The sequence below is a fragment of the Mobula birostris genome, chromosome 2 (assembly GCF_030028105.1).
Source record: "Mobula birostris isolate sMobBir1 chromosome 2, sMobBir1.hap1, whole genome shotgun sequence".
Taxonomy (NCBI): Eukaryota; Metazoa; Chordata; class Chondrichthyes; order Myliobatiformes; family Myliobatidae; genus Mobula; species Mobula birostris.
The window spans coordinates 214,332,764-214,357,762 of record NC_092371.1 but is presented as its reverse complement, the minus strand read 5'-3'; the positions used below and the strand labels follow the sequence as shown (position 1 = coordinate 214,357,762).

The window sequence follows — 24,999 nt, the reverse complement described above, 5'->3', positions numbered from 1 at the left end:
GAATGTGCCTCTTACAGACCAATTTCCTTATTAAATGTGGATTCTAAAATTCTTTCTAAGATTTTGGCTAACAGGCTCGAGAATATTTTACCTAAGGTTATTTCTAAGGATCAAACTGGATTTATTAAGAATAGATATTCATATTTTAATATTTGGAGATTATTGAACATTATTCACTCCTCTCCATCTAAAGAATCCGAATGTGTTGTTTCCCTTGATGCAGAGAAAGCCTTTGGTAGGGTAGAGTGGTCTTATTTATTTGAGGTTTTAGAAAGATTTAATTTTGGTCCAGGGTTTATTTCCTGGATTAAGCTGATCTATCAAGCTCCTATGGCGGCAGTTATAACTAACAATCAAAAATCTCCTTATTTTAGACTATACAGATGTACCCGGCCGGGTTGTCCTCTTAGTCCGCTGTTGTTTAACCTGGCTTTAGAACCTCTTGCTATTGCTGTTCGGGACTCCAACAATGTTCAAGGTATTAAGAGAGTAGATAAAGTGCATAAGGTTTCATTGTATGCAGAAGATTTGTTAGTCTATATTTCAGATTGTGAGAAATCTATTCCTTCTATGTTATTTATATTTTCTAAATTTAGTAGTTTTTCTGGATATAAATTAAATTTGCACAAAAGTGAGTTATTTCCTATTAATAACTACTTGGATCAATATGATCAAATTCCTTTTAGCACTGCTAAAAATAACTTTACTTATCTTGGTATTAAAATTACCAAAAATTTTAAGGACTTATATAAATATAACTTTCCCCCATTAATTGAATACACGCAACAAATACTTTCTAAATGGTCTCCTATGACATTATCATTAATTCGTCAGATTAATGCTATTAAAATGATAGTGCTACCGAAGTTCTTGTATGTATTTCAAGCAATCCCTTCCGTTGTTCCTAAATTGTTTTTTGATAGAATAGACTCTAAAATTTTATCTTATACTTCGTACTTGGAATGATAAAGATCCTAGATTGACTAAAACTCTATTGCAGAAATTAAAAAGGCATGGTGGTATGGCTTTGCCAAATTTTAGAATGTATTACTGGGCAATTAATATTCGATATATTTTGTTTTGTATTCATTATTCAGACATACATGACTGTCCTTTATGGGTGGATTTGGAGAAAAACTCGGTGAAGGGGTATTCTCTAGTCTCTTTACTGCGAGCTGTTCTTCCTTTTTTGCTTTCTAATATTGGTAGTCGAGGTCTCAATCCCATACTGTGCTGTACTATTCTATAATTAAACATACATTAAGAATTTGGTTTTAGTTTCGTAGATTTTTTTGAGTTTAATAACTTTGTTCTTTCTAGTAAAATCCATCTTTATTTTTTTAAACCATCAATTTCCAATCAGACCTTTTGAATTTGGAAAGCCAAAGGAATAATAACTTTTTTAGATTTGCTTATGGGGGATTGTTTAATGTCTTTCACTCAGTTAGTGGGTGAATATGACTTATCCAATGCAACACACACAAAAATTGCTGGTGAACGCAGCAGACCAGGCAGCATCTATAGGAAGAGGTACAGTTGACATTTTGGACCGAGACCTTTCGTCAGAACTAACTGAAAGAAGAGATAGTAAGAGATCTGAAATGATAGGAGAAGACAGGAGGAGAAAGGGATGGAGCTAAGAGCTGGAAAGTTGATTGGCAAAAGGGATAAGAGAGGATCATGGGACGGACGGGAGGCCCAGGGAGAAAGAAAGGGGGAGGGGGGGAAGCCCAGAGGATGGACAAGGAGTACAGTGAGAAGGACAGAGGGAGAAAAAGGAGAGAGAGAAAAAAATATATAATAATAAAAGATAAATAACGGATGGGGTACGAAGGGGAGGTGGGGCATTAACGGAAGTTAGAGAAGTCAATGTTCATGCCATCAGGTTGGAGGCTACCCAGACAGAATATAAGGTGGTGTTCCTCCAACCTGAGTGTGGCTTCATCTTGACAGTAGAGGAGGCCGTGGATAGACATAGCAGAATGGGAATGGGATGTGGAATTAAAATGCGCGGCCACTGGGAGATCCTGCTTTCTCTGGCGGACAGAGCGTAGGTGTTCAGCGAAACGGTCTCCCAGCCTGCGTCAGGTCTCGCCAATATATAGAAGGCTGCATCGGGAGCACCGGACGCAGTAAACCACCCCAGCCAACTCACAGGTGAAGTGATAGAATCTCTTACTATCTCTTTTTTCAGTTAGTCCTGACGAAGGGTCTCGGCCCGAAATGTCGACTGTACCTCTTCCTATAGATGCTGCCTGGCCTGCTGCATTCATCAACAATTTTTATGTGTGTTGCTTGAAATTCCAGCATCTGCAGATTTCCTCGTGTTTGTGTTATCCAATGCACACTTTTTTAGATATTTACAAATTAGGAATTAGTTTACTTCCAAATTTTCCCTCTACTTATCCACCCAATATGATAAATACACTTTTTCAGGTTAAAACATTTCAAAAAGGACTGATAGCTATAATTTATAAATGGTTATTGAATTTGTGAAAGGTATCTAATGATAAAATTAAAGGTGCGTGGGAACTGGAATTTCGAGAGTCACTTTCAGATAATCAATGGGATAAAATTTTTCATTTGGTAAATACTTCATCTATTTGTACCCATCATTCCTTGATACAGTTCAAAGTAGTACACCGGGCACATAGGTCAAAGGATAAATTAGCCTGTATTTTTCCCAATATCAATCCTACTTGTGACAGATGTAATATTGAGGTGGCTACTTTAACTCGTATGTTTTGGTCTTATATCAAGATTGATAATTTTTGGAAAGATGTCTTTAAAACTTTATCAAAAGTCTTGAATTTGGACCTACAACGGAATTTATTTGCAGCAATTTTTGGGATCATTCCACCGGAAGCAGGATATATTCCTGTTTCAGCTCAGCAGATGATAGCTTTTACAACTTTATTGGCTAGGAGAGCCATTTTGCTCAAATGGAAGGATTCTAATCCACCTACTGTTTTTTTTATTGGCTTTCCTCCATTTTGTCCTGTCTAAGTTTAGAGAAAATAAGAAGTTGGACATTCAGATTATGAAGAAGACACGCAGTCCTCTTTTATTGTCATTTAGTAATGCATGCATTAAGAAATGATACAATATTTCCTCCGGTGTAATATCACAAAACACGGGACAGACCAAGACTGAAAAAACTAACAAAACCACATAATTATAACATATAGTTACAACAGTGCAACAATACCATAACTTGATGAAGAAGTCCATGAGCACAGTAAAAAGTTCAAAGTCTCTCAAATGTCCCACATCTCATGCAGACGGGAGAAGGAAGAAACACTCTCCCTGCCATGCCTGAACCACAGTCCGACTCTGAGTCATCCAAAAACTTCAAGCCTCCGAATCAGCTCTCCGACACCGAGTACGGAGCGCCATCTCTGTCCGAACGATTCGACCTCAATCTCGGTCGCCAACAGCAGGCAAAGCTGGGGATTTTGAGGCCTTCCCTCAGAAAGATTCCCAATCGTGCAGTAACAACAGCAGCGAACTGGCGTTTCAGAAATTTCTCCAGATGTTCCTCTGTGCTTTCACTTCTGTCTCCATCAAATCAGAATTGTCCATGGCCCCTATTTAACGGATGCGATATCATTTTTCACTGGAGGGCTGTGCACGCGCGGCATGCTGCTCTCTCTCCTCCCCGCAGTTTAGAGAAAATAAGAAGTTGGACATTTGATACGTCCTTTAAATTTGAAGAAACCTGGCGACCTTTGATTCAAAATTTTCATATGGTTTGACTTATTGCTCTTCCAGTTACTTTCTCAAAACTTTGGATTTGATCAGAAAGTTCCTTTCTTCTTGCTTTTACTCTCAGTATGGGCTGCCCAGTCCCTTTTTTTTTTAACCTTTTGTTTTTGTTCATAGAGAATAGTGGGGTTCTTTTATATAAAAAATCCGATTCACTCTGTGTGATATCAAAAAATGGCTGAAAGCACTGGATACTGTGAAGGCTATGGGCGAGACAAAATCCTGGCAATAGTCCTGAAGACTTGTGCTCCAGAACTTGCCACACCACTAGCCAAGCTGTACCAGTACAGCTACAACACTGGCATCTACCCAGCAATGTGGAACATTGCCCAGGTGTGTCCTGTACACAGGAAACAGGACAAGTCCAACCTAGCTAATTACCACCCTATCAGCAAAGTAATAGAAGGGGTCATCAACAGTGCTATCCTACAGCACCTTCTCGGCAATAACCAAACATGGACCAAAGTGCTAAATATCAGAGGTGAGGTGAGAGTGATAGCCCTCAACATCAAGGTAACATTTGACCGAGTATGGCATCAAAGTGCCCTAGCTAAAATAGTCAATGGGAAGGAATTAAGGGGAAAGCCCTCCGCTGGTTGGAATCATACCTGACACAAAGGAAGATGGTTGTGGTTGGAGGTCAATCATCCCATCCTCAGGACATCATTGCAGGGGTTCCTCAGGGAAGTGTCCTAGGGCCAGACATCTTCATCTGCTTCATCAATGACCTTCCTTCCGCCGTAAGGTCAAAAGTGGGGATGTTTGCTGATGACTGCACAATGTTCTGCACCATTCGTGACTCCTCAGATAGTGAAGCAGTTCAAACCCAAATACAGCAGGACCTGGACAATATCCAGGCCTGGGTGACAAGTGCCAAGTAACATTCGAGCCACGTAAGTGCCAGGCAATAAACATCTCCAACAAGAGAGCTTCTAACCATCGTCCCTTGACATTCAGTGGCATCACCATCACTGAATCCCCTACTATCAACGTCCTGGGGGTTATTGACAGGAAACTGAACTGGTCTAGCCATATAAACACTGTGGCTATCAGAGCAGGTCAAAGGCTAGGAATCCTGCAGTGTGTAACTCACCTCCTGACTCCCCAAAGCCTGTCCACCATCTACAAGGCTCAGGTCAGAAGTGTAATGGAATACTCGCCACTCACCTGAATGAGTGCAGCTCCATCAACACCTAAGAAGCTTGACACCAGTACAAGGCAGCCCACTTGATTGGTACCCCTTCCACAAGCATCCAAACCCTCCACCATTGACGAACAGTTGCAGCAGTGTGTACTGTCTACAAGATGCACTGCAACAACACACCAAAGTTCTTAAGGCTGCACCTTCCAGACCCATGACCACTACCATCTAGAAAGACGAGAACAGCAGATACCTGGGAACACCACCACTTGGAAATCCCCCTCCAAGTCACTTACCATCCTGACTTGAAAACATATCGCTGTTCTTTCATTGTTGCTGGATCAAAATCATGGAATTCCCTCCCTAACAGCACTGTGGGTGTACCTACACCTCAGGGACTGCAGCGGTTCAAGGCAGCATATCACCACCTTCTCAAGGGTAACTAGGGTTGGGCAATAAATGCTGGCTTAGCTGGTGATTCCCACATCCTGTAAATGAATACATTTTTTTAAATTGTGAGCATCTTTGGTGACATACCAATTCTCAAACTCCTGATTAAATACAGGCACTAACATGCGTTCTTTGTAATTGCATCAATATGTTGGGCCCAGGATAGATCCTCAAAGATGTTGACTCCCAGGAACTCAAAACTGTCCACCTTTTCCACTTCTGATCCCTCAGTGAGGACTGGTGTGTGTTCTCTTGAATTCCTCTTCCTGAAGTTCACAATCAATTCCACAACAAATCTTACTGACATTGACCGCAAGCTGACTTAACTCATTCCTGAACACCAACTCATCACCATTCAAATTTTGCCAACAATAGCTGTGTTCCTTGCAACCTTATAGATGGCATTTGAGCTGTGTCCAATCACATAAATGTGGGTGTAGAGAGTGAGTTGAACAGTGGGCTAAGCATGCGACCTTGAGGTGTGCCAGGGTTGATTGTCAGCGAGGGTGCCAGTTTACTCCCTCCCCTCCCCTCCTATTTTACTTAAACTCATCTCCCTACTGGGGTTTAAGCCGCCAACAGCAGTTCGCAGAGTCCTCTGTCCTGGCCAGGCTTCTAAGTTGTCCCCAGGTGTAGCCGACTTTCAAAGGTACTTCCTCTCCCAGGGATGAGCTCTTTAGACCTTGTGTACAGGATAGGGTTGCTAGCCCTATGCCCAACCTTCCTCCCTTCGCAGCCAGGCCTGGGACCGTCCATGGCAGAGTTCTTCCCCTCCCCTGCCACCTTGTTCTGTCTTCTTTCCCGTTTTTATCCACTTCTCCAGCATTTTGTGCCTTGATTTCCATCATCTGCAGAATCACTTGTGCTTACATCTTGACATTTGTTTGGAAGGCATACACAGTGGATTCCAGTTAATTGGGACACGTTGGGACCAGTATGTTTTGGGCCCAACTAGCTGGCTGCTGCAATTAGCCAAAGTTTCATGGAAATAGTTAAAAGGTATAAAAAAGACAAACAGCCATTTAACTGACTAAGAAATTTTGCATTTAAATGAAATACAGAACAAATTAAAACACCACCAATACTACTGGTGGTAGTCCATCATATCCAATGAAGACAGAAACTTGCGTGGGAGAGTTCTTAAAGTGGAAAAGACGTTGCACTGGGGTAGTTCCACTCTCTCGACCTCGAAAGTTAAGGTCCAGTGGTATAAGTGAACTTCACAACTGGTGTCTTCCCTGGTTACAGTGGATGACCATGGCTTCTACTGTGCCTCACCACACACTTTACTCTCACTGTAGATCTCATCTACCCAGCCTGCCGGAGCTGACTTTGCGTGCTAAGACGGGCATGTCCCTATCTCACCGGGGTATGGAGCCCGCTAGCTACCCTCATCTGGTTTATCCCGCCTGTCGAAGTGGGGTACGGCAGCGTGGCCACTGTTGCATGCAAACAGCTACTTGGAGCCACAGGTGAGAGCTGAGTGTCGTGTGGGGACGAAAGGTAAATTCAGAATGATTGTTGATGAATTCAAATTCTTCGTAATTTCTAGCTTGTTGAAGTTGTGAAATCATTTCATTTTCACTCCTGACTAACAAGCCAGTGGTGCATAGGGCAATAATGAATACTGTTGCCCTTCAGAATACTTTGTCACTGAAAGCAAAATAATACATTGAAAAATTGTACTTTAAATATATAACACTTCCTTTAAATTTCTGAGGTTTCAATTAAACTGGGTAATAAACTATTACTCACTTTAGCAAGACATCATATGTACTGCAGAGTAAATGTAAATTAATTTGAAGCACAATGCTATTACATGTTCAGATTAATTTGTTCACTTATTTATCACGCACATTAAAACACAGAGTGAAATGTGTCGCCACACATTCTGACGCCAACGTAATGTGCCCACAATGTTTGCAAAACAACACAAGCAACAAAACAACCACAGCAAGAAGTGCTGTCCCTCCCTCCCACGCAACCTCCAACAGATGGTTCTCTAACCTCAGGGCAGGCCATCTCCAGGCCTCCAGCCTCCAGTGGACTTGCAGAGCACAGTGGGCATGCTATGTGGGCGCCAGGATGTGTGGCGACACTTGCAGGATGCTCCCAGCACAGCCCCTAGCACAAATGATGCACTTCACTGTATGTTTCAGTGTTCATGTTTTGATGCAAATGGCTTTTACCTTCAACAGTTGGGTTGCAGACTCACAGCTTCGGGGCTTTGGCCATTGGGCCTCGACTTCTGGCCTTCTGATCAACTTTTGGGCTACGATCTTCGGTATAAACCCCTGTATTTGCCAATGATGATGGATGACGACCTCAAACTCCAGGACTGGAACTCTAGGCTCTAACATAACCAGCAGCCCAAACACTAGGCCTGAAACTCCAGTTTCGCTGATTCACATACCTTGGGGAGGAATCACGAGCCCTTGTGACTCGTGCCTGCACAGAAAACTGATCCTGGAGCCCGCTTATGATGAATTGACCCATGGGGCCAAACTGCCGTTGTCCTCACGGGTCTACTGGCCTGACACCCAGCCAAGGATGTCCTTCATCCCACAAATGCAGAGCAGAAGCCCAGACTGTGGGCTGACCTCTAACTTCACCACATCCCTGTCCCTAAACTCCAACCTGACCCTTAACTCCTCTCTCTGTCCCCAAAACTGTCCCTTCAAACCCTAAAAACCATACAAACCAGTTTGCACTTTGCTTCTACTCTGTACTTTGCCTTGTTAAAAGCAAAAATGATTAACATATTTCAATTTTAAACCAACAATTATTCGCACTGCAGCAAGCCCACTTGAAATGGTGACTGTTTATTTCTATCCAGAGATGTTGCCTGACCTGTCGAGTTCCTCCAGCATTCTGTGTGTGTGTTATTCTGGATTTCCAACATCTGCAGAATCTTTACTGTTTATCTCTCAAGTTCAAGTTTAATGTTCATCCAACCATACATGAATATAGTCAATCAGAACATTGTTTCTCTGTGTCAAGGTGCAAAAGAAATTACCAACAGAACAAAGCACACAGTACAAATAAGAACGTACGACCTTTCAATAGAGGAGAAGAATTAGGCCAGTTCGCCCATCGAGTCTGCAACATGGCTGATCTGTTTCCATTACCTTCTCCCCGTAATCAAGCATGCCCTGACTAATCAGGAATCTATGAGGCGGGAGAAGATGGCGGCTCGATGCAGCGCGCGCAGCTCTCCGGTGAAATGATATCGTATTTGTAAGTAGGACGCCGTGCACAACTCTGATTTGGTGGAGACAGACGTGAGAAGGCACAGAGGAACATCTGAAGAAATTTCTGAAATGCCTGGTTCGCTGCTGCTGCGGCTGCTACTGTGCAATAGAGAATCTCCGGAGGGAGGGCCCCAAAATCCCCAGCTATGCCTGCTGCTGGCGACCAAGGCTGAGGTCGAAGCGTTCGGCAGAGATGATGCTCGGTACTCGGTGTCAGAGGGCTGATCGGAGCTCGAAGTTTTCGGACGACTCAGAGTCGGACTGTGGTCGGGCATGGCAGGGAGAGTTTTCTTCCTTCTCCCGTCTGTGTGAGATGTGGGGCATTTGAGAGACTTTGAACTTTTTTTACTGTACCATGGCCTGTTCTTCATCAAGTTCTGGTATTGTTGCACTGTTGTAACTATATGTTATAATTATGTGGTTTGGTCTGTCCTGTGTTTCTGTGATATCACACTGGAGGAATATTGTATCATTTCTTAATGCATGCATTACTAAATGACAATAAAAGAGGACTGCGTGTCCTCATAATCTAATCTAATCTAATCAACTCTAACTTAAATATACCCAGTGACATCCTCCACAGCTGTCTATGGCAATGAATTCCACAGATTCACCACTCTTTGGCTGAAGGAATTCCTTCTCAATGGTTCTAAATTGTCAGCCTTCTATACGGAGGCTGTGCTCGCTGGTCCTAGACTCCCCCTATCCTCCATGTCCACCCTATCGAGGCCTTTCAATACTTAATGGGTTTCAATGAGATCTCCCTCATTCATCTGAATTCCAGTGTACGGGCTCAGAGTCATCAAACACTCCTCATATGACAAGCCTTTCAATCCTGGAATCACTTTTGTAAACCTCCTTTGAACCCGCTCCAGCTTCAATGCATCCTGGAGGGCAGAACTGACTGAATGCACATCAACACCAAGCGAACACCCCCAGGGCAGTGTCGAGTGAACACTGGAGGGCAGCACTGAAGGAGGAGGGGCCAGCCCAACCTATTATGGATTCTGGCATGTCCCACAGAGGCCCTCCCCACACTGCCTTGGCGTCTCATCTCCTGGGCAACTGCGACAGGTGACTGCATGGCCTAGGCATTGACCTTGCCATAATGGAAGCAATACAGCCTCCTGCTGTCAGCCTTGCCAATGATCCAGTGAACTGGGCTCCTACTGTTCTACGTTACCAATATCCGACAGGTTCTTGTGATCCTAATAAAAATGTCCAAGACAATCACTCACGCTGATTGATGGGCCGTGCAGTTTCTCGGCACAGCGGTAAGCAACAAGTCCGGGCGACATCACAACAACAGTTCGCAATAATCCATCTCCATCACTGTCGAGCAACTGGCTGTGGGATAGTCCGGGAGTACTGATGTTAGTGGTATCCAGCAGTGACTTGCCATCATAAAAAGTCATGAAAAAATCCGCCATTTGTGGGACCCGAAGTGATCTCTGTGCCCGAGTGTGCTGTCATCTTACAGGAACGTGTATTAAACCTACTATACAAATCTTTTTGTATCCCACATTACATTAATTTTTTTTTAAGTATTAGGTGAGGCCAGCTTTGTTTCAAAATAAAAGTTATTGTAAACTTTTAATATATGCTACTGCATTTGTTCTCAATCAGTGTACTATAAAAAGAAACGATCACTGATTTAAGTGAAATGTTGCTTTTTGCTAAAAGAGCATCTTGCATGTGCTTGATATATTCATACATTAATGTACCTGTTCCTTTTAGTTACTTTAATATTGACCTGCTGTGCAGATCAAACATTTGTCTTTTCAATATACAATATTTGTATAACTAGCTGAGAAGTCTGCAATTTGTCACCATGGATTGTGATTGTAATGCAAGACTTTATGAAGGAACAGCCAGACAACTGAAGATTTACTGACTGGAACTTGCACAAGATTACATTGGTTACACACTCAGTGGCTGCTTTATTAGGTACACTGGAACACCTGCTTGTTAATGCAAATATCCAATTCGCCAATCATGGCAGCAACTCAAAGCATAAAGCACGCAGACATGGTCAAGAGGTTCAGTTGTTGTTCAGACCAAACATCAGAATGGGAAAGAAATGTGATCTAAGTAACTCTGACCATGGAATAATTGTTGGTGCCAGATGGCATGGTTTGAGTATCTTAGAAACTGCAGATCTCCTGGAATTTTCATGTACAAAAGTTTCTAGAGTTTATAGAGATTGGTGTGGAAAATGAAAAACATCCAGTGAGTGGCAGTTCTGTGGGTAAAGATGCCTTGTTTTTGAGAGAGTTTCAAGGAGAATGGCTAGACTGGTTCATGCTGACAGGAAGGTGATAGTAACTCAAATAGCCATGCATTACAACAATGGTGTGTAGAAGAGCATCTCTAAGACCAAGGAACTAATCATAGACTTCAGGAGAGGAAAACCAGAGGTCTGTGAGCCTGTCCACATCAGAGGTGGAGAAGGTCAGTAACTTTAAATTCCCAGGTGTTACTATCTCAGGGGACCAATGCCTTTCAGTGGAAAATCCTACAAAAAGTAGTGGATTCAGCCCTGTACATCACAGGTAAAAACACTCCCAACCACTGAGCACATCTACATGAAAAGATGCCTTAGAAAATCACCATCCATCATCAGAGATCCTCACCAAACAGGCAATGCTCTTTTCTCACTGCTGCCATCAGGTAAAAGGTACAAGAGCCTCAGGACCTGCACCATCAGGCTCTTGAACAAAAGGGGATAACTACACTCACTTGCCCATCCATTGAGATATTCCCACAACCAATGATCTCAATTTAAGGACTCTCAATCTCATTATCTCATGTTCTTGTTACCTATTGCTGCATATTTATATTTGCATTTGCACGTTTTGTTGTCGTCTGCACTCTGGTTGATCTTTCATTGATCCTGATAGAGTTATTCTTTGATAGATTAGCTGAGTGTGCCCACAAGAAAATGATCTCAGGGTTGTATATGATAATAAACATACTTTCACTTTTTGACCGACTTTCAATGCACAACATGTTGAACCTTGAAGTGGTTGGGCTACCGCAGCAGAAGATCACGAACGTACACTCAGTGGCCATGTTCTTATCTCAGGTACCTAATAAAGTGGGCACTGGGTGTACAGCTCAGGAACCGGTGATTTAGCATAGCCATTCCTTTCCAACACCTATGCTCCATGAGTTCAGACATTTCTGCTGAAACTAGAAAGAACATCTGATGGATAAGAGTTTTTTTTGTTAACTTACTCCCCATTTACCAGGACTTATTTCAAAAGTAATGTTAGCCATATCTTAACAGTGCCAAGGAACAATGTGTTAGGGCAGTAGTTAGAAAAAACACTTTTAAAAGACTTAAATTGATTAGCTTTGTCACAGGTGCATCAAAACATACAGTGAAATGTGTTGTTTTGCATCAATAACCAACACAATCCAAATATGTGCTGGGGGCGGCCCACAAGTGTTGCCATACTTCCAACGCCAACAGAGCACGCCCTAGCCCATGCTCCCTTGGAATGTGGAACTGTATGCATGCCCAAATAGTTTGGTAATTCACCAAGCAACAGATCATAAGAGGTTCAATATCCCCATTTTAAGAGATTCTATTTTAGTTTACTGCTGTGTATTGATATTTAAAATGTATCTAAACTATTCTGAATTTTAGCTAACTCCAGTCTAATCTCCTGAATCATTATTGTAATGAAAGAGTCACTTCCTATGTTCTTCAGATGAATAAAACTGAAAAGAGGAAAATAATTATTATGATATAATTAATTTGTTTCCAAACTGAATTATGCAATTGTCCATTTCTTCTTGGGCTGTTCTTCAGGATTAATATTTGCTCTCTGTGAGTCTGAGCTGATTGATGGAACCACACTCTATTATAAATGCAGACTTCCTGCCCATGCTGTTAATAATAGGCTTCTGTGTGCTCCCAGTCCATGAATCCAAGGTCCTCAGTGTTATGCTGAATTCTTTGTTTCCACTTTGAGTGATTATGGGCCATGGATTTCCAGGAGATGGTGGGAATGTTGCACTGTTTTCAAGGAAATTAAGAACATTGTGGAATCTTTTCCTTTGAATAACCAGTAATCTCATTCCCTTGTCAAGCTCGGAATAGAATGTCTGCTTTGGGATTCTGATATCAGGTATGCAATCAATGGAGCCAGCCCAATGGAAACTATTTGGTGTAAAGACATCATTGCTTATTTTTCGGGAAGAATGCTGTTGATTTTTTTAGATTATGGGGATGCACAGTCCTCTTTTATTGTCATTTAGTAATGCATGCATGAAAGAAATGATACAATATTCCTCCGGTGTGATATCACAGAAACACAGTACAGACCAAGACTGAAAAACTGACAGAAACCACATAATTATAACATATAGTTACAACAGTGCAACAATACCATAACTTGATGAAGAACAGGCCATGACACAGTAAAAAAGTTCAAAGTCTCTCGAAAGTCCCACATCTCACACAGACGGGAGAAGGAAGAAAACTCTCCCTGCCATGCCCGACCACAGTCTGACTCTGAGTCGTCCGAAAGCTTCGAGCTCTGATCAGCCCTCCGACATCAAGTACCAAGCACCATCTCTGCCAAACGCTTCGACCCCAGCCTCAGTCGCCAGCAGCAGGCAGAGCCGGGGATTTTGGGGCCCTCCCTCCGGAGATTCTCGATTGCACAGTAGCAGCCGCAGCGAACCGGGCTTTTCAGAATTTCTCCGGATGTTCTTCTGTGCTTCTCACGGCTGTCTCCATCAAATCAGAATTGTCCACTTCCCCTATTTAACAGATACGATATATTTCACTAGAGAGCTGTGCGCCCTGCGTCACGCTGCCATCCTCTCCTCCTGCCTACATGGTCTTGCATAGTCTTCCAACGGATTTGGGAAATTTGTAGATATGGTGGTGGTGTTACTGCTCCAGAGCTTTGAATTGTCTGCTTAAAGTAGGTTTACGTTGCAGAAACACATAGGAGGGCAGAACCATGAGAATTTTGCTTGCTGTTCCATGAGAGCCTTGATGATTAAATGCTCCATTTCTGAAAAGGTCAAAGATTGTGCTGGCATCCTGATTGTGATGAATTCCAGTGTCAGCCTTCCCACATATTGGAAAGTATGAAATTAAGGACTGATAACTAGAAATATTAGATTAGATCGCAAATAATCCAGCTGGTGCGAAACAACACATCTCACGTCATCTAGGTCAGTGATAATAAATTGGATACTGATATGCAGCGTAGTAATTAAAACGTACTTTTCAAAGTTATGGTGGTGCAATTCCAACTACAGAAGTATGAGATTGTGAGAGTGAATTAGGGTGAATTGCAATGCTTTTATATAATGAGAGGAGATCAATTCCTGCCTGTGGTCTGGGGATCATTTACAAGTGAGCATATTTACATAAGAAGTTAGCATTAATCCCTGGAAAACGGGTGTAATCCGCTGCTGTGAATAGAAATGTGGAGGCAGCTGTTAAAAGGATAATACTGCTGCAATAGGTTGGGAGACGACTAGAAGATGAAGGAGCATTTACTGAATCAGTAGCTGGATTATTATTCATTTTTTCAAATCAAAAACAAGGAACATTTATGTACTCCCACAGCTTCTAATGACCCTGTAATTTCAGTCAGTGAGACCAACATGACAGCATTCTTCACAGGAAGGTGAAGCCAGGAAAAGCATTCAGCCCAGGTGGGATTCCTAGCCGAGTGCTAAAAACCTGTTGATCAATGGGCTGGAGTGTTCACCAACATCTTTAACCTCGCACTTCAGTAGTCTGAGGTACCCACCTACTTTAAACATGCTTCAATTATACTAAGAGAACGTGGTAATCTGTCTCAATGACTATCGTCCAGTAGCACTAACATGCACTGTGATGAAGTGCTTTGAGAGGTTGGTAATGAAACATATCAACTCCCGCTGAGAAGTGACTTGGATCTGCTCCAACAGATCCGCAGCAGATGCCATTTCATTGGCTCTTCACCCAAACCTGGGACACCTGGACAGCAAAGATGCAAACATCAGGATGCTCTTTATCAACTACAGATTCTGCATGACATCTAAAAATCTGACAAAGTTCTATAGATCTATGCTGGGGAGTTTCTTGGATTTACTGTGTATGACCTGGTACAATGTTCCCTCTAATTTGCAATGACCAGTCTACATAAGAATCTTGTGCTATACATCAGGAACCAGAAGAGGAATACACACACACACACACACACACACACACACACACACACACACACACACACACACACACACACACACACACACACACACACACACACACACACACACCCACACACCCCCTTAGAGGGAACATTGACCTGGTTATGGAAACACCAATACCATTGAACGGAAAATCTTACAAAAAAAGTAGTGGATATGGCCCAGTACATCACAGATAAAGCCCTTCCCACCTTTGAGCACATCTACATGGAGTGCTGACACTGGAAAGCAGCATCCATTATCAAGAACCCCCACTGCCCAGACCATGCTCTTTCCTCACTGCTGCCATCAGGAGGAAGCTACAGGTGCCTCAAGACCCACACCACCAGGTTCTGGAACAGTTCTTGCCCCTCAACCATCAGGCTGTTGAACCAGTAGACTAGACTTCACTTGCCCCATCATTGAATTCTTCCCACAATCTATAGGATCGCTTTCAAGGGCCCTTCATCTCATTTTCTCGATACTTATTGTTTTTTCTCCTTTCGTCTTTGCACAGTTTGCTGAATTTGCACATTGGTTATTTGTCTGTCCTGTGGTCTGTCATTGGTTCTATTGTGTTCATTGAATTTACTGTGAGTGCCTTCAAGAAAATGAACCTCAGGGTTGTACATGGTGACATACAGTAAATGTACTTTGATAATAAATTTACTTTCAACTTTGCACTTTGAATGGTGATAGATTCAATTGGGAAACCCAGTCAAAGGAAGCAGAGACAGAAAAGGACGAGTTTTTTTTTTCACGCGCTTGGGGCTATATGTCTTCTTGAAGGTAGTTAATAGCAGACACAGATTGCTGGGCTTCTGGCAGCAAATCTGCCAAAACCTCAATTTACATCAGTGAAGATGAGGGGGGCAGCCAACACTGGCCAATGTTCTCCTGCAGGAAACAGCCGGGTTGCCTCGTTGGTCCAAGTGAAAAGGAGAATCTGCGTATCTGCATTTCCTTAGTAAGGTTTATAATGGCACCATTGTTACATCCCTTGGTGAATAATATCTAATTTACACCCTCTCCGTTAATGTGGTCTGATTGTACCATGCTGTTGTGCATTATAGTGAATTCCAAAGGTATAGGCTAAGGGAAAGTAATGTCTGCTGCTAACAGGTAAGGTGAGTGATGAGAAGAGAGGAAATTTGTTGATGGTCGGACCCTTTGATGAGCACTGGCAAGCAAATCCAGATTTCAGATAGGACTGCATTTTAATAAATTGCTTTCTCAAGGCCATCAGCCCAAACAGACTAATTTTAATTAAAATGAAAAGCTGGAGAAGGAAATTTGAAAGTGATCGAAAATTCTGAACTTAAACTAGATAACAAACTCTGATAAAGGTGTTCAAGTAGGTTTAAATAATTGCAAAATATAATTTTAAAATCAAAATGACAAAGATTGATTTGAGTTTAAAGTACAAGTAATTAAAAAAAAGATTATGTAAAGTGAATAAATGATGCACCTGCTCCTAGCTTTTTAATAAGGTCAGCAAGCCTATACAGATGAATGGGATGTAATTCTTATACAACTATTCAGCTCCTTTGCTTGCTACAGTTGTGCTGTATCACTGGACTCTGGTGAAATCATCAGAGTGGAAAGTCAGATGCAAGAGGAATAAGCTGGGGAGCCAGTGGAGGATACCTAGTGGTTCTCTAAGGATCATTAGCTAACGATAAATGTGCGGTATAACGTACAGATGCTGGAGGAACTCAGCAGACTGAGCAGCATCCGTGGGGAGAAAAGAGTTGAAACCCGTCATCAGTCAATTAACGAGGCTAATGATGCAATGACACAGATTACCAAGCAATTCATGGTGATTTGTAACTTGCATCAGTTGCCCATGTTACTCAAGTCTTCTGAATTCTACCTTATTTTCTATTGGTAATGTGTGGCACAATTTACCATCACTTACCTGGAAAAATATTGGCCAAGATATATGATTAGATAATGTGAAGAGAATTGCATCTGTAGAAATGACCCACAGTTGGTGAAACTTTTAATTGCATTTTCAACGATCATGACAAAGATTTTGGCTCTATTATCACAACTTCACCACTGAATTAGAAGGTAAAGGGTTGAACCATGCCTTGAGCAGTTCTATCAAGTGGAAATGGAAGTTCTAGCTTTGAATTATAGGATATTTGTGTTTGTGGCTAGGTAGGGGCGATGGAAGGCTATAAAAACCTTCCATTTAACTAATCATCTTAAAAAGATGGCCACGGTCATTGAAGGCTTTTTTTTGTGGTTACTCATTAAATACAATGCAAAGCACATGGTGTTGTAGAGTTCTTTTGCAGGGGATACCAAACTGATGGAGAATACATACATTCTGAACTATTGGCAGAGCTACAGAAGTTGGTGCAATTTTTATTACGAATAAATGACGGAGAGTATCCTTTGAAAAGATTGCACTCGTGTAAAATCTTCTTTTCTCTCTGCATCCCTATATCTAATATTCCATTGTGCATTCTGGATTTGTCAGAGTAACCCCTGGCATTGCAGGCTGTTGAGTTTGTGGGGATGCATGTTAGAATGTTAAATGCTGATGTTAAATTGCTGAGGAGAAATTAATGGATGAACAAACACAAACATTCTGCAAACTGTGTGTTCGTTGTATGAAAGATCTTGTTAAAAGTAGCAGATGTATTTAAAATAAAGCAGAAAATTTGGTAACAGAACTGATGTATATATGCCATGAAAGTCACCCCCCCCCCCCCCCCCCCCGGCATCATCACAAACGATCTGTATGGAAGGGGACTTAGTTAAAATGGGAAGCACAACATGTTATATTAACAACAATTTTCCACAGTCAGTAATCAGGCCAGTTTTTCCTTCTGCTAGCATGCTAATTTGGTGAATGTTGCTGTCCAATTGTGCTAATGGAGTCCCCAGAATCATGCCTACTTTGTGAAACAATTTAATCACAGTTGATTTCCACCATGTCAAAAAGTCACTCAGGTGAAAGCAAGGGTTTCATACACCTCTGTTGAAGTCACCTTAGCCACACTATTTGTACATCATCATCATTTTGCTACGGATGATGTAGGCGACCACGGTCTTCCATCTGTCTTTCGTCTGAGAAGTTCTAATAAATTTTTCAAAACTTTTGTCTGCCCATTCCTTGATGTCACTCATGAATGTCATACGCTCTTGACTGCGACTTTCTTCCATCAATTTTTCCTGTCACTGCAAGATATTTGAGCTTCTCTTTCCTTAGTCCACGTCCCAGAAATTCCATCTGCCATTTCCTGATTGATGATATCAGCTCTCTTCTTATTCAGGCTTTTCGCAACATTTCCTCATTTGTTCCTCTGTCCTTCCATAATATTTTCATCACCTTTCTCAAAAAACACATCTCTGCAGCTTTGAGCCTTCCCTCATTTTGCTTTGATATTGTCCGACAGTTGCTTCCATATGTTAGTGTAGAATGGTACACCGTCCTTTCTTGTGGCTTTTGCACAAAGGTTTCTTTTGCCTGGCTGAAATCTATCAGCTGCAGTTGGCTGAGTCAAGGCATCTTCAGTGTTATTTATTGCTTTAACTTTCACGTTGGCATTCATTTAAAACAACAGTTCTGATCGTATGCTCTTGAAATTATCCTCTTAGTCATGTTTGGACATGTTCAACCATCAATAACAAATAGAAAGAGAAAATCAGGATACCCCTGTATTTGAAGGGCTACCTACAAAAGTTTTAAGAATGTCTCATGGCCACATACCAATGTGTCCGTATATCCCAACGTGGCTTGGATTCTCATTCATTAAACCGTTAACTTATGAAATTGCAGCAGTTTTATTGCAATAGATCTTGCTGGTTAATGTAATTGGTTCTGAATGGCCCAGGACTTCCACACTGCTCAGCACAGTTGTTCATTTTCCTCCCTCCGCAGATGCCACCCGACCTGATGAGCATTTCTAGCATTTTTTAACTTTATTTTGGGTTTGCACCTTTTATGATATTTTGTTTGCTCCCCTCTTACCTCTGTGACTTTGGTATGCCGTATTTGTCTGATGCCAGCCCGCTCCTTCCATCCCATCAATGAGGAGTCTTCATTGCTTTGATGCAAGGCTGATTTTACAGATTTGTAAATCTGAGAGAGAGTGATTTCATGGACTGGTTAAATATCTGACATTACAAGTGAACACCTGTTTTACATTGAGTATAAATAGATATTTAATTATACAGTAACCTAACGGTTGGCATAATGCTATTACGGCAAAAATGACCCGGCCTCAATTCCACCACTGTATGAAAGTTGTTTATATTATATAGTGGGAATAAACGGGACCTTTTCAGAATGGCAGGCTGTGACTAGTGGGGTACCGCAAGGCTCAGTGCTGGGACCCCAGTTGTTTACAATATATATTAATGACTTGGATGAGGGAATTAAATGCAGCATCTCCAAGTTTGCGGATGACACGAAGCTGGGCGGCAGTGTTAGCTGTGAGGAGGATGCTGAGAGGATGCAGGGTGACTTGGATAGGTTGGGTGAGTGGGCAAATTCATGGCAGATGCAATTTAATGTGGATAAATGTGAGGTTATCCACTTTGGTGGCAAAAATAGGAAAACAGATTATTATCTGAATGGTGGCCGATTAGGAAAAGGGGAGGTGCAACGAGACCTGGGTGTCATTATACACCAGTCATTGAAAGTGGGCATGCAGGTACAGCAGGCAGTGAAAAAGGCGAATGGTATGCTGGCATTCATAGCAAGAGAATTTGAGTACAGGAGCAGGGAGGTACTACTGCAGTTGTACAAGGCCTTGGTGAGACCACACCTGGAGTATTGTGTGCAGTTTTGGTCCCCTAATCTGAGGAAAGACAATCTTGCCATAGAGGGAGTACAAAGAAGGTTCACCAGATTGATTCCTGGGATGGCAGGACTTTCATATGATGAAAGACTGGATCGACTAGGCTTATACTCATTGGAATTTAGAAGATTGAGGGGGGATCTTATTGAAATGTATAAAATCCTAAAGGGATTGGACAGGCTAGATGCAGGAAGATTGTTCCTGATTTTGGGGAAGTCCAGAACGAGGGGTCACAGTTTGAGGATAAAGGGGAAGCCTTTTAGGACCGAGATTAGGAAGAACTTCTTCACACAGAGAGTGGTGAATCTGTGGAATTCTCTGCCACAGGAAACAGTTGAGGCCAGTTCATTGGCTATATTTAAGAGGGAGTTAGATATGGCCCTTGTGGCTAAAGGGATCAGGGGGTATGGAGGGAAGGCAGGTATAGGGTTCTGAGTTGGATGATCAGCCATGATCATCCTGAATGGCAGTGCAGGCTCAAAGGGCCAAATGGCCTACTCCTGCACCTATTTTCTATGTTTCTATGTTTCCTTCCCGTGCCCACATGGGTTTCCTTCCACATTCCAAAGACGTGCAGTTTGGTAGGTTATTTGATCACAGGGGTGTAATCGGGCAGTGTGTGCTGGTTAGGCCAGGAGGACCTGTACTATGTTGTATCTCTAAATAAGGTAAACAGCGCTGCGTACTAGACAAGAGTCTTTGAGGCAAAATTATGCCAGTACAGTGACTATGTAGTGACGATTGCCTGGCGTGGCTGTGTATAAGAGAGAACTCTATAGGACTGTATCTTTGAGCAGAAAATAGGCACTGGAAAACATTTGATTGGTCTGTGTATGGGTGGATACTGGACAGAGTGGATATCTGACAAGACTGAGAAGTGGATATAGCAGCCAACCTGACTACACCAGCATGGCAACGTTCACGACTATCTGCTACAATCAAGTATTTATGGGTTAAACATCAGAGGCCAAATGACTGAAATAGCAGCATTACATTGATTTCAACAGGCTGCAATGCTGGGTCCACTTCTCAGATTGGTTTTCATTATGGGTAAGTACAACAGATTCCAGTGCAACATCATGCACCGACACAGTGTTTAGAAACCCAGGATTTGGAAGAAACTGTTCTTGTTGCAGAAGGGCACCCACAGCACAGAAGTGAACAGTAGAAGGCGGCCAGGGGTTGTTCTGGCAGGCACGCAATTCCTGAAAACATGAAGCAGCTCCTTATCTGGATATAAAGCTTTTGCATCTTCCACAGCCTTGAATGCAGCCATTGAAATATTAGGATTACCAGTCACCAGGATATCAAAGACACAACACTCGAAGTAGGCATCTTCGACCAGAAGACCCTCCTTGCACTTGGCTTTGGCCCTTTGTGCATTATGGAAGAGGGAGCTCCAGGGAAGCCTCTCTGTTAGCGGACATCCTGATAAGCAGAGCTGCAGGTCCTGTTCCTCTGTGTGTGAACTGGCCACTTCCTCTGGCATGAGGATGGCAAAGCTCAGGTGTTGTCCCACCTGCCGCACTATCAGAGTTGTGCCAATGTAACTGGCCTGGATCTCCACGTGGCTGGCCTTTAGCTTTCTCTTGATAACCAGACTGTTGGCCCCATTTCTATCACCACCATTTACAGAGCCATCAACAAACGCAGCAGGAACGTTGCCGATTTCAGCTTGATACACTTTCTGGTCTATGCATTCCTTGGAGTTCTTAAAAATAGCTGTGACCTGTAAACCAATGAAAGAAAAAGTCAATTTTCTCTGTAATTTACGCTCTCTGTCACTCACATTTACTGAAACAGTCCAATATTATTCTCTTTTACCCTGTTCCTCTGCATCTTCAGTGCCTTTGCGCTGCCTCTGGCATACTGAGTGCTCTTCATCAGTGTCCCATTCCCTTCATAATACTCAAAGCTCTGGAACATTCTGGGAAACACCTGTAATTCCAGACCAAGCTGCTAAGATTTACTTCCTGGCCAGGACATGGCTCCCACTGTCCCCGAGCGGGCGGTAGTGGGGATTCGAGGGTCACTTACCTCTTTCCAGGTCATTGGTACAATATACAAAGAGGGTGTGGAGCAAGATGCAAGGGCCTGGGTCACTGTTCATCCCAAGCAGCTGTGTGATGGAGGGCCCTTTGATCTATGGACATCAAGTGCTGCTGGAAGGTCATCAATTCGGTAACTTGGTCTGCCCGAAAACTTGCTGCTTGGTCAGCACATCGAGATGCCCATAGAGGAGTGCTGCCACCCACCACACTCCAGGCTGCACGATTATGTGCTGAGGGAGACACTGAACCCCAGTGTGGCCACTGCAAGGCCGAGTGGAGGAAGTCCACAGTACTGGGTTCTTTCACTGATGGATTGGGTGAGGAAGATCTTCAATTACTGTAGCACTGTACCATCCCAGGGGCCACATGAGTGGCAACGTTATAAACAATGTAATTTAACACTAAGCACATTGTCTACGAGTGTAAGAATGAAAAGGCATTGCATGGTTTATTCTTGTAAATGTACTTTATTATGAATTAAGTTTATTTTGGATGAAATGTACTGAATTTGCTGGACAAACTTTGAAGGAAATTCACATAAAATGCTAGAGGAACTCAGCAGGCCAGGCAGCATCGATGGAAAGGTATAAACGGCCAACATTTCTGGCTCGGCACCCTTTATCGTGACTGGTAAAGAAGGGGGATGATGCCAGAATAAAAAGGTGGAGGATGGGGAGGGAGGACCAGATGGAAGGTGAAGCCAGGTGGGCAGGAAAGGCAAAGGGCTGGAGAAGAAGGAATCTGATCAGAGAGGAAAATGGACCATAGAAGAAAGGATAAAAGGAGGTGCACTGGAGGGAGGAGATAGGCGGGTGAGGAGAAGAGATAAGAGGCCAAAATGGGTAATAGAAGAAGAGAGAAGAGGAAGGGAAAAAATTTTACTGGAAGAAGAAATCGAGGTTCATGCCATCAGGTTGGAGGCTCCCTCAGTGAAGTGTTGCCTGACCTGGAAGGAATATTTGGGGTCCTGAATGGAGATAAGAAAGGAGGTAACTGGGCAAGTGTTGCATACCTGCCACTTGCAGGGACATGTGCCGAGAGGGAGATTAGAAGGGAGCAACGAAGGGTCAAGGGAATTGCGGAGGGAGCGATCCCTGAATAAAGTGGAGAGTGGGGGTAGTGAAGTAAAAATGTGCTTGGTGGTAGGATCCCGTTGAAGGTGGCAGAAGTTGCGGAGATGTTGTGTTGGATACGAAGTCTCGTGGGATGGTGGGAGAAGCCAAGCGGAACTCTATCCCTGTTAGGGAGGTGGGAAGATGGGGTGAACTTTTCCCCTGCTGCTCTCCTGTATTGTACCTCAACTATTTCACAGAACACCAAGTGAATTCTCTTGTAGTAATGCTGGGAAATCCATCTGCTGATGGAATTGGTGCAAAAACTGCGTGCCTGCTCTGTGGAATGAAGGGTTAAGAAGGATACAGGAAGGAAAAAAAAAAGTGATGTACAATATTGAATTTATTGTTAGCTATTTTTAGTTTTTCAGCGATCTTAATCTTTGAACTGAAAGGGCAGTCTGATAAGCAGAGCTGTTATTAATTCCCCAGTCCTTTGCTGTAAACACACTTGTCATGTCAGCACTGAAGCAACTTTTTAAAAAAAAAAATCATCTAACTGATTTTTCATCACTTTTATATATTTCTGAACCGCAGGGACATTTGGAAGCATTCAATTCCCTTGACTGTTTCAACAGCCAGTAATGCTTGCAGCAAAGGCCTTGCAAACTGGGAAAGCGTCTTTCAAGTTGTTGCAGTGGGATAACTTATTCTGCTCTGCCCACACGCCTCACAGGACCTCACTACTTAGGATGGTGCTTATGAGCAAATTGACTTTGTAACAGGCACCTTCATCCTTCTTTCCGAACGTCAGTGAATTACACAGTCACCTTCCTATTGGGAAACAATTTCATTCAGTACCGTATCAATGGAAATTAACATCTGTGGTGATAATTAATGCCATTCTTTTAATGAGTATTAGCAACATTCTGCTTTAGACTGTTAACATCATTATTTGTCAATGTTTTAACTTATTTGTAGGATGTGGGTATCACTGACAGTAACACTATTATGTTACTGAACATTAATACCGTTCCTTTAGAGATTGCTAATGCAACTTAATTTGTGAACGTTGAAGTAAAGCAAATTTTAAATTAATTAAATCAACTTTCTGGTGCACTATACCAGCAGTAGTGATGACTATAGTACACTGGAAAGTTAGTTCATTTATTTAATCAATGAACCAATTCATTCATTTATTAAATCTGTCAGCTACACCAAAGGATATTACCTTACTGATTGCTGAGATGTTATGATGTGATGAGATTGGTGCATTAGTCAATTGCAGAGATAAGTAATTGTTGTCAATCACTGGCCACGCACCCTGAACTCGGCATGTCTGAAAATCATTGTGAAATGTGCGGATGTGGAGGTTCCCAAAGATGCCACAGTAGAGGTAGGTTGGCTTTTGGCGCTGCTTGAAGTAGAAACTCTTCTCGTATGTGCAGGTGTCCGGCAGGTGTGGATTTTCCTGATTATCCGCCGGCTCCCGTCGCCGTGGTAACGAGACTTCTCCCTCCTTGGAGCAGTTATGCTGGATCATTAAATCCTCAATTCCTTGCACAGCAGAGTGGTAGGCCAGGTCCCCGCGGCAGAACCAAGCAGTTCGTTGGGTACAGCGCGAGTAAGATCGTAAGGCAATGCAGTAGTCTTCATTCAAAGAAGCTTCGAGACGGGACGTAGCAGAAACAAACTGAGAGTTGCATCTGAGAATCCTGCACTGTGACATCACTGCAAAATGACATTAAACATTAAGGATCATTGTATTAGCTTAGCCAGTTAATCATTAGTAAGCAACAAACAAGATACTAGAGGGACTTAGCTGTTCAGGCAGCATCTGTAGAGTGAAAGTCAACAATTCGGATCAAGACCCTTAATCTGATGAGTTCCTCAGTATTCACTTATGACAACATGTCAATCATTAGCATCACCAAATGTATTCTTTAAAACTCAGCGTTAATATTGCATGTACAAGCGGGGAGTAGAGGCAAAAAAACATCTCCTCAGGCATATTGGGACCAAAGGCAAAAGTCATTAACAAATCCACAAAGGCTACATTGATATAACAAGCAGAGCTCATGAAGACACCACAGATATAGTAGAAGCAACAGTTTAAAAAAATCATTAAGAACACCATGGGCACATTATGGCCAAGGAACACTAGAAAAACATATAAGAACAGGAAAGAGAAAAACAGATGTTGGAAATAACAGGTAAGGCAACTTGTGGAGACAAAAGCAGAGAATGCTGGTAATTAACCACAAATTT

The 24,999-nt window shown here is 42.5% G+C and overlaps 1 protein-coding gene across 1 annotated transcript; it reads right to left on the bottom strand.

Moving 5' to 3' along the window:
• Positions 1–20,724: 20,724 nt before the first annotated feature.
• Positions 20,725–24,460, bottom strand: LOC140211143 (repulsive guidance molecule A-like). Its single transcript, XM_072280659.1, has 2 exons — positions 23,963–24,460; positions 20,725–21,357 (listed from the first exon to the last, which is right to left on the bottom strand). Exons 1-2 carry the CDS (start codon positions 24,458–24,460, stop codon positions 20,725–20,727), a joined length of 1,131 nt encoding a protein of 376 aa, XP_072136760.1.
• Positions 24,461–24,999: the final 539 nt, after the last annotated feature.

Excerpts from the sequence above, each read along its gene's own strand:
- LOC140211143 (XM_072280659.1), bottom strand. The coding sequence starts at position 24,460 with ATGTCACAGTGCAGGATTCTCAGATGCAACTCTCAGTTTGTTTCTGCT. Across the intron at positions 21,358-23,962 it reads ACATCTCAGCAATCAGTAAG|GTCACAGCTATTTTTAAGAA; the intron begins GTAATATCCTTT and ends ATTGGTTTACAG.